This window comes from Mugil cephalus, chromosome 5 (genome assembly GCF_022458985.1).
Source record: "Mugil cephalus isolate CIBA_MC_2020 chromosome 5, CIBA_Mcephalus_1.1, whole genome shotgun sequence".
In the NCBI taxonomy this organism is placed as follows: Eukaryota; Metazoa; Chordata; class Actinopteri; order Mugiliformes; family Mugilidae; genus Mugil; species Mugil cephalus.
In genome coordinates, this window is record NC_061774.1 from 20,620,852 (window position 1) to 20,636,004 (window position 15,153).

General features: G+C 40.5%; 1 protein-coding gene across 3 annotated transcripts; it reads left to right on the forward strand.

The window, feature by feature from the left end:
* The first annotated feature begins 1,415 nt into the window (after positions 1–1,415).
* On the forward strand, positions 1,416–13,322 carry ap1ar (adaptor related protein complex 1 associated regulatory protein). Of its 3 annotated transcripts, none has more exons than XM_047585520.1 (10): positions 1,416–1,641; positions 4,742–4,790; positions 4,868–4,894; positions 6,421–6,446; positions 6,534–6,630; positions 6,843–6,941; positions 8,168–8,229; positions 10,023–10,096; positions 10,204–10,344; positions 10,771–13,322. In XM_047585520.1, exons 1-10 carry the CDS (start codon positions 1,571–1,573, stop codon positions 11,040–11,042), a joined length of 918 nt encoding a protein of 305 aa, XP_047441476.1. In that variant the 5' UTR covers positions 1,416–1,570; the 3' UTR covers positions 11,043–13,322. The 3 variants fall into 3 exon arrangements, with proteins under 3 accessions (XP_047441476.1, XP_047441477.1, XP_047441478.1); XM_047585521.1 differs by having other exon boundaries at positions 10,222–10,344; XM_047585522.1 differs by lacking the exon at positions 6,843–6,941.
* Positions 13,323–15,153: the final 1,831 nt, after the last annotated feature.

Below are 15,153 nucleotides of genomic sequence, written 5' to 3' on the forward strand. Positions count from 1 at the left end.
CACTCACACCTAGGGTCAATTTAGAGTCACCAATCAGCCTAACGAGAATGTCTTTGGAGGTGGGAGGAGATGGAGTACCTGGAGAAAACCAAGGAGAACATGCAAACTCCACCCAGAAAGGCCCATGCTGGACTCGAACCTTCTCGCTGGGAGGTATCAGCGCTAACCACCAAGCCGCTGTGCCGCCTGCAATAATGATTATAAGTGTCAACTTAATATTTGTGCAATAATGATGATAATAACAATAATAATATATTTTTAGGGCCACAGGCCACCAAGGCACTGAGATTTGACATAAAGACCATAAACATGTTTATTTTAACATGGGACTGACTTATTTTTGGACTTGATTGTTTTTGTCAAATAGATTTTTTCATCTCTTAGCATCCGTGTTAGCATTCATCTGATTTGTATGTTAGCATTTGTCTGCTAGCATCCTTGTTAGCATCCATCTGGTTTGTGTGTTAGCATTTGTCTGTTAGCATCCGTGATTGCATCCGTGTTAGTATTCGTCTGTTAGCATCCGTGTTAGCATTCATCTGATTTGTATGCTAGCATTCGTCTATTAGCATTCAAATTAGCATCCGTGTTAGCATCCATATGATAGCAGTCGTCTGTTAGCATCCGTGTTAGCATCCTTGTTAGTATTCATCTGATTTGTATGTTAGCATTTGTCTGGTAGCATCCGTGTTAGCATCCGAATTAGCATCGGTGTTAGCACCTTAGACATTAATAGCAATGGAGAAGAACTACAAATCTGAACATTACATGAGGAGGGGGGGGCTTCATTAACACAACAGCTGTGTACCTGGTAGCTATGGCGACGGAATGCTGAGTCACCCAAACCGCCAAAACATTATGACCATCTCAGACATTAACAGCATTGGAGGAGGAGGGCAGATGTGACTCCACGACCCCCAAAATTTCAGCTGAGACCGGTTAATTAATCAGGGACTCCTCTGTTGTCTCTGCTGTTAATACTGCTGACCCCTGTCTCCCATACATTTTATGTAACAACAACAACACAACAACCATCATACTCACCCCCTTTCACCTTTAAAACAGCCAAAAAGTGAGGCCAGTCAGATGGTATAAAACTTAAACTGGTTCTCGGAAAGACAGCTGTACAAGTACACTACTCCCCCACACACATACACACACAAACAAACAAACAAATAGTAAACTTTAAGTGGTTACAGTTGCACACATGCACAAATGACTGGTTTCTCCAAAAATCCACACTCCTCCAACCTCAGCAGGTTGAAGTAGACGAAGAAGAAGAAGAAGAAGAAGAAGAAGAAGAAGAAGAAGAAGAAGAAGAAGAAGAAGAAGATGGTGGTGAACAGCAGGTGGTGCTGTTTCATTTTCGTGCCCCTCCGTCTCCGGCAGCTCTGTCATCACATCAGGAAGGAGGATGAGGAAGTGTCTGGCTCAGGAGGACCGGACCTGGAGATGTAGCTGCTGCTGCTGCACGATCCGGTGAAACACCACCACCACCGCCACCACCGCCGCTTCCAGCAGCCTCCCCAGCCGGCTAGGCAGCTACACAACAGGCACATTTGACAATGCGATGGGTAACTGCTGGGCTTACTGTGTCGGGCTGTTCAGGAGGGAGGCCAACAGGATCCAGAGAGGGGGCGGGTGAGTGAAATATATATAGCATTAGCGAGGTGAGCTAACGAGCACACAGGCAAGCATCTGTTCCAGCTGTTGCTAAAGCTAACTAGCACAGACAGTTTGGACGGGTGATACCGCAGTGTTTTCTGTGAAGACTTTTGAGCAGCTCGGTGTTTACTGATCCGGGGGATACGGTAATGAGCCTCAGGTGGCACTTTACCGGCAGCCAAGGCGGTGACAACATGTATCCAGACCCCACCCCGATTGTCAACAGCACGGTGTGGTTTAACCAGGTCTGGATGAATGACTGAGCGAGCATAGGAGCTGGAGGTCTCTGACTATGGTTATACATTCATATCTGTTCAGTCTCACTTCAATTAAGTTGTATTTATGTAGTGTCAAATGATCTCAAGACGCTTTACAAAATGCTCCAAAGCAGGTTGTGGGTAGAGACAGAAAAGAGAGGAGAGGACAGCAGGAGAAATTAAATGAACATCCATATGTCATAGATAGATGCATCTTTCTAAAGCAAACATGTAGAATTTGATGATGATACAGGTGCGAGATGTAGCTTATGATGTTAGATCAGTTTCCTTAAGTCTCATGTCTGATGAGACATATGTCATTGTTTATTTATCCCACGTATGTCACATTAGACAAGAATATATACAAAAACCTAGGGTTGCACCACAACAGTTTTTTTCCCCAACGATACCAATAACTTCCTGCTTCTCCAAGCCGATATTGATAACCGATAACTGATGGTAAGAAAGGCTAGGATGTAGTGTGCAAAGATGAATTCAACATTATGGGTCTGCCTTTTTACTAATAGTTTAACTGACATTATTACAGTTGTGACTCTTCAAACAATAAAAAAAAAAGAAAACTTTATGCCACTGCTATGTTTGTTATGTTTGAGCGTGCAGCATAGCCTGTAGGGAACAAAATCAGAGCAATCTCTGTTTATTATAGTCGTCTCTTTTTATTGGAAAACATTTTTAATATCGGACATACTGTATGGATGTGATGTTAAGTTTTTCCAATATCGGACCGATAATTATCTATGCCGTCATTACAAAAAAACAACATCACATTTGACAGAATATACCAAAAATAACAGTATATAATATATAGAGGAAAATAGAAGTATAAAGACATTCTGTGTATACAGTGTGGAATGGGAAGTAAAATTGCTTAAAAAAAAAAATGTAGACAGTGTGGATACAGATACTTGGTGTCAGCTGTCTGTTTCCAGCGTTGGTTGCAGCCTGTCACCAAACTAAACGTTAATAATTGATGCTTCTGGTCTGATTTCTGCTTTGTTAAGACAGACTGTTGAGACTTACGTCCATATGCACCGATCAGCCTCAACATTAAAGCCCCACATGTTTTTTTTTCTGAATCCTGGCATTGATGTGGAGCTTCCCTCTGTACGTGTCCCATCACCTGAGCACCGCAGCAGCAGCTTAAAAACGCCTCAATATTAATTGTAAATGGGGTGTTTCTTGCATCCCAGTACTAGTGTCCTTCAGGGGAGTGGATCGTACACACCTGGTCATCCAAATTATACAAAAGAAAGCGTCACACATCAGACTACACCACCTTTTTACCTTCTGTTCTGGTGCTGTGTGAATCGTAGGAGCTTTTAGCAGTGTACAGGGGTCAGTGTTCACATCCTGACTGGTCTGAAGCTGCACAGCCTTTGTACAAAACAAACGGTGATGCTCTGTGTGTTTCTTTCTATCAGGACCAGCATTAACTATTTTTACAGAAATTTGAGCTACTGTAGCTTGTCTCCAAAGAGCCTGTCACTGGTTTACTGCTTTCATTTTCCACTGCAGAAAAGCAAAAAGCTCCAGTTTTTGGAAATGTTCTGACTCAGTCATCGAGCCATTACAGTTTGTCCCATGTCACTTGGGTGAGGTATTGGCAATGACATCACGACACTGGAGTCACGATACGATACATTATGATATTGCCATATTCTACATAGTTGACTGAGAAATTGTAAATGGAGCTTAAAATAAAAGTTAAATGCATGTACATCAGATAAAAGTGGCAAAGATGACAAAAAGTGGTGGTGGTGGAGGTGCAGAAGTTGTTCACGATCGGCTGAAAACATGACTTTTTCTTTTAAAATCGATATTGTAGCTGAAGAAATAGTATTTGCGATATATTGTGCTGCATCGATATATTTTCCCACCCCTACATGTCACTCGAATAACTTACAACTATCCCTTTTCTCTGCTTTTAAACCATAAACTTTGAAGACAAAATGTTCACTTGCTCCCTGATGTAGAAGTGATACTAAATAATACAACTTTAGTACTAGTTATAATGGGGGAGTAAGGAACCTCATGACAAACGTGTCCACTTCGCTTGCAGACATTAGGTCATGCTTTTATTTTGAAAATGAGTCATCTTACCCATGAGTAATAACATTTAAATAACTTATCTGGCCTGAGGCTGGGGGGGAAAAAATAAATATTAATGAAAAATATAATGAACAAAGGGCTGAATGAGCCAGCAAGGTCTCAAACGCGGTTTCCTCTGGTCTGTCTGAGGTAAAAACATCAGCTGCAACGTCACTTATCAGGACACAAACTCAGCAATAGACAGGAGAAGGCAACGTAGCAGTGGGATTACAGTTGTCAGTCAATAACGTGAATTACGACTTTCTTTAATTTGGGTTGGGACGTTCCAGAAACGTGGATCACAGGATTATTTGGATGTCAGAAGGGTTATTAATCTTAGCAACTTGGCAAGTTGCTAAGTTTGATCATATAGACACCAAAAATGTATTGTGTTATGTCTATTACGTTTTGTAAAATACTAAAAATTGTTGTGGAATTGTTAGACAGACACAACATTTTTAGATCGTAGGGCTGTTGCCGTGGGAAACACCGTCAGGCATTGCACGAGGCTTTTTAAATGCACATAGTCTTTCGTTACTCACAAAGGTCAAAATTAACCAACAGATCACGCCACAGTGCTGTTATGTCTGTGTTTTTGTCCACTTATACTTCCTCTATAATCTATTTTTGCACTAAAATGTATGAGACTTAAATAGATTTTTGCTTTATTGCACATTATGGATTTATATTACTTTTAATTATTCCTGCAGATCAAAATATTTCCGAAGCAGTACCACGGGGGAGCATTATACAATAGAGGTAGGAGTCGTACGTTATTTTATTTGCATTATTTATGTATAAATTTAATGTCTAATTGTTTACTTTCTATTTTGCAGTTTGAAAACCTGGTAGAGAGTGATGAGGTAAGTCTGATTTATATGTTATACGAGACCGAAATAAGTAGAAGAATCTTTGTTTACTAACCTGAATGCCGGCTCAAAAACCTTTTATGGTTGAAAGTTGGTGTGGAGTTACTCCAGAAGTTTTTTATATTGATACCAAGGATAGTATCGGTATCAGATCGATACTTTTGTTGCAGTTTCTCTTCTATACGTCCAGTAAATTATTCGTCACAGAGTTCATGTGAGCGCAGCTTCTCTCTCCTCTCCGTCTCCACCTGTAGTAAAAGATGGATATCGACAGAGTTTGACACTCAAATCCCAGCATCACAGCAGCATCGCACAGCTGGAACTGATGCTGTTATTGAAATGCTTTGGTACTTGGAAGAGAAGATAATTACACAGGATGAAAACTCACTTTTTGGTGGAAAATGAATGAGCCAACTGTTCCCTCTATGAGCAGTTTTTATATTTTTGTTACATTGTTCCTTTTTCTTGTTTCCTATTTTGCACTAATGACATTTTGTTTTCTAAAACAATTCTGTGAAGTAGAAGGGGAATAGTTTTATGCTGTTAAATTGTTTTATATTGTAGGTGTACTTGCCTAAAATATTTGTCCTGTGTTATTCAGTGATCAAGTATCACCGATACAAGCCCTGTATTTATTTGGTATCAGACTGATACCAAAATTCCCAGTATCGAAAGTGAAGCAGGAAGTAGAAACTAAAAATGTCTCACTCTGACGTCAGCTATGTGCGTAAGTTACGTCGTCTGTGTCCCACATTTCTCTGAAAGAGCCTTTAGACTTAAATAGACTTTATTCATCCACAACGGAAATTGCTTGGTCACAGTAGCTCATTTGCACATAAAAAAAACTCTTGAAAACTATTAATATAAATAAATAGATACATTTAATTACACTAAAAATAATGAAGTAACTACAATGAAATAGTTTAATAAATAGAAGTAAATACACACTATATAAATGATGAGGAGCAATAGTATGGATGGAGGAGATGGAGATTTATGTGGTGATGGACAGAGTAACAGAAATGTATTGGTACACGTCATCTGAGCTCAGTGTAGTTAAGTTTATTTCTAACCAAATAGCCTCTGATTGGTTGTAGAGCTACTACTCAGTTGCCTGCAGAGGATTTTATTCAAACACGCCCCATAAATTAAATCCAGCTACAACACGCTAGTTGTAAACAGATTCAGACCCAGTTGAATTTTAAATGAGTAAAGTGTTTTATAAAATGTTTATGGTGTAATTAAAAGCTGGATTAAGCTGCTTCTCTGTAGGACACTTTGAGCCTAATAGGCATCCTCAACCCATTATGGATAAAATAATGGGTTCCATCACTGTCCTATAGGAGTCTTCCACTGTCTTTTCCTGGGAGTAACTTGATGACTGTCTGCACAGAGTCCCGCCGTAGTAGTAGTAGCAGTAGTAGTAGTAGTAGTAGTAGTAGTAGTAGTAGTAGTAGTAGTAGTAGTAGTGTGCAGCACGATGGATTCACTGTTGTCTGTTTGTGTTTGTTGCATTGCAGGCAGAGAGTCCACAGGCCTGCCCCAGGTAAGAAATCTGGATTCAAAAATCCTTTTTTTCTTTTTTAAATGATTTAAAATTGAGTTAAATTATGCTTTGCTGTTATTTTATTAGACCCATCAGTGAAGATGAGATCAAGCACCTCAAAGAGCACCGTTACGCTGCCATCTCAGACAAGCAGGTCCTGATAGACCAAAAGCTTCAAAAGGAGGTAAGACCCACTTTAAAAGTGGTCTTTTCTTTATTATTATTATTGTTATTATTATTATTATTTTATTTTATATTAACGGCCCCCATTATTTCATTTTTCCTTCATTTCTGGATGTGTTTTGGCTTATTTTTGATTTGCTGCATTGTTTTTTCTGTTGTGTAATTTTCTGTTCTGTGTTTTGTGTTTGTTTCATTTTTGTTATTTCTGCTCAGTTAGAGGCACAAGAGGAGAAGTTAAGGCTAGAAGAGGAGGCTAGAAATGCCGCCCAGCGCGAGGCCGCCAGGCTGGCGCGCGAACGAAAAGTGAAGGAGGTGAGGCGGCACTGAGCGCTCCCTTCTGCCAGTTTACCTTGCGCTGCCTGGCTAAAGCAACTTTCTCCTCTAAACCCGCTGACCCCCCCGTGCAGAGGCTTCCCAGCCTTTAAAGGGGCACAGCCTTCTTGTTGTCCTCATTAGTCTTTGTCGTCCTGTCAGGGAAGTTATTGTCTCATTGCTTCAGTCGTCTCATAAACCACTTGTTAGCGGAGCATCTTTCAGTCATTTTATAGCTGAGTACATTTATTTCAGAAGGCACCGTATTGAGGCAGACATATAACTGGAACTTATTCATACGTACAAGCAGGGAAATTAAGAAAAAGGCAAAAAAACATTCAGGTAAAAGGCCTGACTCCACAGACCCGAGTCATGCATGGAGAAATTTAGACTCTTGGTAAACAGGGATCAGCCATAACATTAAAACTACTGACAGGAGGAGTAAATATCATTGATCATCTTGTGATACTTCAGTGGTCTGCGGGGAAACTTTTGGACCTGGAACTCTTATGGCACGTAACACCCACCTAGACCAGACCAGGCACCTCCACCCCATAACAACAACACTCATTGATGGTCTGACACAGACTCACAAAAACAGTTTAAGAAAAACTTAAAAAACAACAACAACAACAACAACAACAACAACAACATGGAAAACAGCATAATGTGTTGACCTGGCCTCTAAATTCACTAGATACCAAACTGATCAAGTATCTGTGGGATAATCCACAGAGGCCCCTCCCCTCAACACATAGGACCCAAAGGCCCCCCACTAACAACATCCTGTTTCCAGACACCACAGGACACAATCAGAAGACCCATATCCATTCACTGATGAGTCACAACTGTTAAGAAAGCACAAGGGAGACCTACACAATATTAGGACATAATGTTGTGGCTGATTGTTGTATAGTACAACAAATAAAATGAAGAAATGTGCTTATGGCTTCAATTTCCCAAATGAAACACCTAAAAATTAGTTTCCTGCTTATATGATACAATGACAATTGATATTTTATTAAAAAACACTTTTTTATATATTTTTTTTGCTTTTCATTCCACCTTCCACTGCTTCTCTGGCATTTTAACCTTTGTTTTAACCAGCAGATGTTTTCAACTTAACCTAGTTCTTATTTTAGTCACATGAAGATACGATGAGAAGGTTTTTTTTGTTTTTTTTTTGTTTTGTTTTTTTGTTTCATCCATGGCGTTTTTGTTCGCAGCTGTCTGCCCAGAAGAAACGTGGGAAAGCAGACGGCTCCGGTGGTGAAACCCAGCAAAAAAAGTGAGTTACTGAAGTTCATTAGACAACGGGATTATTGTTGAGCTGGGGGCGCCCTGTGGTCATGAGATTCTACATAGGTTTTATAGATTTCATCAAAATGGTTTTCTAGTCTGCGGCCCACTGACGAGATTATATGAGGCATTTATAGTGTTCATATCTGTCTGTGAAGATATTTCAGCTCAAAATAAAAAAGGAGTGCGCTCTTTAGATGTACCTGGAGGTGAGGGTGCACCATACAAAGAACTTGTTGGCAACAACGTTGACGTTCACTCACGTCCCCTGTGTCTGGACCAAAAAGTTTTACTTGTGCACACCACAAAGAGCTAAGCTAACGCCCAGCTGGCACGTACAGTATATTCTAGGAAACCAGAAGAACAATTATTAGGTGGGAGGCTTGGAACAGTCTAGAAACCATTGTAGAGAGCTGTTGTCTCCTGAATCATGCTTTAAAATTAAATTGATATTGTAAGAATATCCTTATCGTGAAGTGAAAATCTCATATCGTGGCAGCCCTATTTTGAGTGTTCAGGTTAGATTAACTTTGTTTAGGTCGACCCAAGTTGGCAGAGATTTTTGTCTACTTTTTTTAGTCAAAAAAATCAAATGTTTTGATACACAATTGGTGATGGAAGTGTATGTTCAGGAGATCACACTGACCTGGGAATGCATGTGCAACTTATTTGCAGCTTGTATAGCGATATGGCACACTTTTTTTTTAATCGAATGTTGCAGCATGTTGGCAAGACCGAGCTGCTCTGCATCCGAGGAGAAGAGGAGATTCGGAGGCAGATATCGGGAACTGTGCAGGACACAGTGATTTATTCAAATATCACCGGCCAGTCCATTCGGCATGTCATCAACAAAATGAAAGCGTTGGAAGAATACTTCCTGATAAAAGACTGGATGAGCAGGAGCAGCATGGGGCGCACCATGCTGTCCATTGTTTACCTCGCAGTATTCCAGTGCACTTAAATGTGTAATGATGACGTTGTTGATGCAATGACATATGAGAGGGGAAAAAACACTGTGTTTACATGCACAGCTTAATCGAGTAAATAATAATAATAATGATAAACGAGTTGTTCGTGTGGCAGACCGGCATTTCAAACAACAACCAGATGAACAATACTACAGTTTTTGTAATCTTGTACGTAATGTGTGCGCTACTTTTGGTGCAGATAAGATATGCGCTATCCCTCAGGTGGTTCTTCTAGAGGCTCTGTTTACCTTCTTCTTCTTCTGTGATCGGCTTTCTTGGATGTTTTTGTTCTGGGTTCACACACCAGCACAGCGGTTGTGGAGCATGCACGCACGCGTCATCCTGTTGTATTCTGATTAAGCGTATACATGCCGGAGAAAATCGATTTCCAATCGCATTATCTGGGTGTCTTAATCGGATTATGAGAACTCCGATTTTAGTCGGAGTAACGTGTTTACATGCACTTAAGTTGTCCAGTTAGAATCCCATTAAGGCAATAATTATTTTTTTCACGTGTATGTAAATGCTCTGACTGTAAAACCTAAGGCCAGAGGCAAAGCTAAGATTTAACTCTGAGCTTCAGAAACACAGCTGCAATTACTACTTATTGCCCTAGATGGTGCCAAAAACAACGAAACAAACCCTTAAATCTACCCCTTTAAGCTCTTTCCAGGGACATTGATTTAAAGATGTGAGCGCTCATGTGTGTGTAGGCTGCAGAGAAGATAATAAACCTTAACTGATTTCCACTGTGCTGCAAGGCAGCCAAGAGTTCTCAAAATCCTCATACCTTCTTTATCTTGTCTTATTTCAGACAAACTCCTGGGGAGGATTTTGACGTCTACCTCCAGAATGTTAAAGCCCAGTCCGAGGCTTTCAGGAGCAACCGTGAGTGAAACATCTTACCTGAATTATGGTTCTGCTCATAATGTGCACTTTGCGTTTGTACATTTTACAAGAGAAAAAGACGAGGTAAATGATTTTTATTGCCTCAGCTGTCTGTCCGTCATCAGGACTTCCCTCGGACACCAACGTGGTGACTCCCAACACGGAGTGCAGCTGGGATTTCACCACCAAGACCCGCTCCACCAACGACGACGGGACCTCACTGGACCTGGAGTGGGAGGATGAGGAAGGTGAGATATTTCGCTAAGAAAAGCTTTCTTTTGCCAAGTAGAATCAATATTTAGGCAGAAACATCTGATTTAATTCTAATTTCTAATCTACATTCTAATCTAAGTCTAATGTTGGAAATTACTTAAATTATTATTTGATTATGAAAACAGTTCAAAGTTAATTACCTGTCAATCCATTGGCATTTTTGCAGGGAACTTTTTTTTTCCAGGCCATAAAGTGTGTGGTGTGTTGTATTTACATAGACTATACTGTATATCTTTACAGAGTATACATTAGCTGGTCAATATTTAAGTTAAACGTGGTACTTCAGGTCTTAAAGTTCCCTTTAGAGTGAGATATGTCTCACTTGAGCCACCACATTTCTGCCTGCAGCTGATTTATACTTCAGTTCTGTGCCGTCAGAATGAAAGCTTGTTACATTCTAGGAATGAATCGTGCACTTCCAGTCTGGGAGAGGTCTCGGACGGAGGAGGACATCTTGCGTGCGGCCCTGCGGCCGGGCAGCAAGCAGATGACCAGCGGGCCGACCTCGGCCTCCGAGGACTCCAACGCGCTGGAGTGGGAGAATGATTTTGTGAGTAACCACCCTGAGGACAATGCAGACGCGGAATTTGAAGGGTTTGTCAATCCCGTCCTAGACACTCCCTCTGAGGACGCCTCGGACTGTGGCCTCAGGTCGGACAGCCAGGACAGATAGTGTCCACCACCAAAGGAGACGTTTGTCGCACACCCTCTTCACGTTAAAGCTCACCAGCTTTTTTGCCTCGTCAGACGGAAATGTACCTACATGTTCTTCATACTCTGTCATGAGACTGTGTGGGAATGTGTATCTCTCATGTTTTCATGTGCTCGTTTTTTCAGTGCCTTCATTTGCTAAATTTGCCGACCATTTTATGCATTGATGAACTGATGAATTGCATCCAGTAGCATCTCACACATTGAACCTAGTGGTGAGCTTGAGTATTACAACCAATTTTTCTCACTTTACCTCCCCCAAACCTAGGTGGCCATATTATGTCAGTGACTTCCTTCAGATCAATGACATTGTCTCTGGCCATGTTGATGCAAACAATAAATCCTTAATGGGTTAAAGATTATCTCATAACCTGAAATTACAAAAAAATGTCTGAAAATGTGTTAGAAAAACGCTGTTATCAGACTCACTTCTCATCAGAGCATGAGTCTGGTGACATATTTGGGGGCGTGTTTCAACTGATACAGAGAAAGAAATAGCTCTGCACACAACTGGATATTCTTATATTTTCACACTGTGAACACACATTTGACTTTTCAGACTTTCAAAACATCATGCAGATTTTAAAACTTGGCTTCAGACATCAACAGAGTCCATGGCTTGTCCTTCTTCTTGATTTCACATATTTCATATATAAAGATTAACAGCTCCCATCAAATTTTTTATTTATTTATTTTTTTTAAATACAACAATAACTGATTAGCCTTTAGCACAAACCACAAATCCCTTTTCTTTTTTTCTTCCCAATTTGTGCTGTCAAGCCACCTTGGGTTGGGAACAAACCCTCAAAAGCACAAAAAACACAGAAACCAATCTGTCTCTTGCCCGATAAGGTCGTCACTAGAGCCTTTTTATGGTTTTTCCATTCAGCTCTTATGTAAAAACACAGCAGTGCAACATGGTGGGCCTCAGGGAAGAGGACCTTCTCCCGCTGTAGATATGAAGAGCTCATTCAAAGTCACAACAATTCATGGTTACTGCACTTACGGAGACATATTCTGCTAATTGACCTTTCTAAATCCTACACACTGGTTTATTTTCTTAACCCCAACAGGGATGTTTGTTCCCTGTATTTGAGCTATCATTTTTAGCAGCAGCTAACAGGCTAACGGGAGCAGGACCTGGGGACCAAATACAGTTCAAGGGCCAAGGTGACTCACACAGTGGCAACGGCAGGAGCATTCCTGCATGTCTTTTGTTGGGGTGGGAGGAAACCCTCAAAAGCACAAAAACACCCAAACCACTCTGTCTCTCGCCTTTTCTTTGTCCTTTGATTTTACTTTAAATCTGAAATTTGGGTCATCATCATCACACGTTCTTTGGATTGGCAGATTTATTACACAAAACTTCCTCTCATGTCCTACTTGTGTGTAATTTCTGATGCTTTTGTGTCAGTGAGCATTGAAAAAACTCTGCATGTCAGACGGCAGCATTCTCAAACAAGGCATGCGGTTTACAGTACATGATGCATATATCTTAAAAAAAACAAAAGAAAAACACTGCAGTGTATTACTGACATTCTCTGATGTTTTAATGGATCAACAAATTATTTTAAACCCCATCCGGACTCAAAAGACTAATTAATCTGTATCTATAGAAAATACTGGTGTGGGGTGTGATTGCTTTAAAATGCGGGGCAGTAAAATAAAACATGTGAAAGATTAATCACAGACAATCTAAAATAAGTATCAGTCACTGCTGATTTCTAGTTTAAGGAGACAAGTCAGTTTAGGAAATCTAGACCAGGAACATTTATAAATCCTAATATGATCTAATTGTTGTTACTATCAATTAATGGCAGCAATATTTCTGAAATGATGAATCTTTTGATTGAGCTAGTGCTGCTCACCCAGTCCTCTTGTAGAAGTAGTTCTTCACATTTGATTAGTTTGAATCAGAAGTAGTTTGCTGGTTACACTGCCGTGTGCTCGATTAGACTCACTGAAATGATTCTCTGGTGAAGAAGGTGGAAACTGATCTGACTTCATGTCGGCTTGTGCAGACGAGACACTGGTTCATTTGCAGAGACTTCATTTCTCAATATATGAATGTGTAATTTAAAAATAGTATTTTTTTTCCGGACACATTTTAATTTTTCTTTTGCTGTGATCTTTGATTAATCACTGTATATTTCTGTAAAAAATGGTAAAGGACAATATTCTTTGTCACACTGAGGTTAATAATGATAATAAAAAAAAAGTACAGAAAGAAGTCGCAGACACAGCTGGGATTCTGATCATTTTTGGTGACATTATTCAACAGAACTATCATCGGGGGGAGTGTATTGTGCATGTCAACAGTGTCATTTTTGGTGATCTTTATTTCTGACTTTTTCTAATAAACACAGAACACGACCAAGTTGTTAAGAGGAGAGTCATAGACAGGCAGCGGGTGAACCAGTTCAATGTCAAACTTTAACTACAAATAGCTTGCTGTCTTTTCAACTGTGAAAATATTAGCTGTAACTTCAACTGGGGGTACCATATGGATGATGTGTTGTGAGTCAAGATATGCGCTACCTCTCTCTTTTGCACTGCACTGTGTGTGTTTCTTGTATTTGGGACGTGTTCAGCATCAATGTGGTTTTGGAGACATTGATATTTTACAAGGAGGTTAAATGAAATGTGGTTGTATGAGGTACTTACCCATGGTTAGTGTATTAGCTACAGAGGATGGTTAGAGGCCACCAGACTCCATTGAAAAAACGGTCATTTTTACCTCATATCCCTTTCACATTGAAAATACCGGGTTGACTCAGGATTTTCAGGCCCAGGTCGACCGGCCTTTTCGATGCGCTTTCACATCGCCAGCAGTCCCGGGCCTGACCTCCCGCTGTGAGAGCTACATGCCTATTTTTCCCTCCCTCTCATATGTAATCGTGTCGACAACATCATGTTACACATTTAAATGCGCCAAATCTCCTCTTTTCCATGGATGCAGAGCAGCTCCTGAGTCTCACAGTCTTGTCAGTGTGCTGCCATGACCGATGCCGTGCCATATCCCTATACAAGCTGTATATAAAAACAGCCGTGCATGCGCAGTTCACTTCAAGATCCCCCAGTATGTAGGGCTAACGTAGGGCTAATTCACCTTCACATTTGATTTGTTTGATTGAAAAAAATGGACAAAAATCTCAGCCCTTCAGAGATCGGCCTCTTATGGGAGTAGACCAAAACTTTGCTCTGTTTTTGAGCTGCTCACGGCCCTGGAGCTTCTACCATGACACAGTCTGACAGGCCGTCCAGTGATAAAATCAGAATGTATGTAACACTATGTACACTCTGCCTCATACAACCACAGAGAACGCAAACTATTCCTTTGAAGTTGAAACACCACAGCAAAACCTTATCTATTGTGCAGCAAATTATTTTTGTAGAAGTTAGACGAGTGGAACTGCTCATTCACAACCTCATATCACAAACAAACTCCTCAGTTTAAGGTGAATGTATTTATCTTCTTGAAGGAATACTGCACAATTAAATTTGAACCTTGGTTGAAAAAGCTGTGCCGTCTTCTTTGAATCTTAAAAGTGCTTTTTGGATAATCAAAAAATAATAATGCTATGAGGAAGTGGAAAGTTATTTAACATTTCCAGCCAACTGGACACAGTGTACATGTACAGTTTTCAAACTGACAGACTTATGTACGTTGGTCACAAACAAATTTTCAAAACAGGATTTTAGTTTTTCAGCAACCGGCTTTTCTTTCTAAACTTTTATTGCTCCCACCGGACCACTGCGTAGGCCATCCACAATTGTCCTCCGGCTGACTCACTTTCAGAAAGGCTGATTTCTCCGGTTCCGTCGACGTGTTGGGAAGTTAGGTCGAAAAAAACATCTGTGACATCTGTAAAGGCCAAGTGTGGCGTTTACCGCTCTGCGTTTAAAATACAGCCGTGATTCAGCTTCCTGCCGGTCCAGAAGAGCGTAGTCACCGGCTGTTCTGAACACTGCGTGCGCTGTGTAGCTTTATAGTAAAAAAACCTCGTGTGAACAGGAAGTGGATGATATTTGTTGTAATGCTGAAGTGGGCAGAAGACAACCTGTGACGTGGG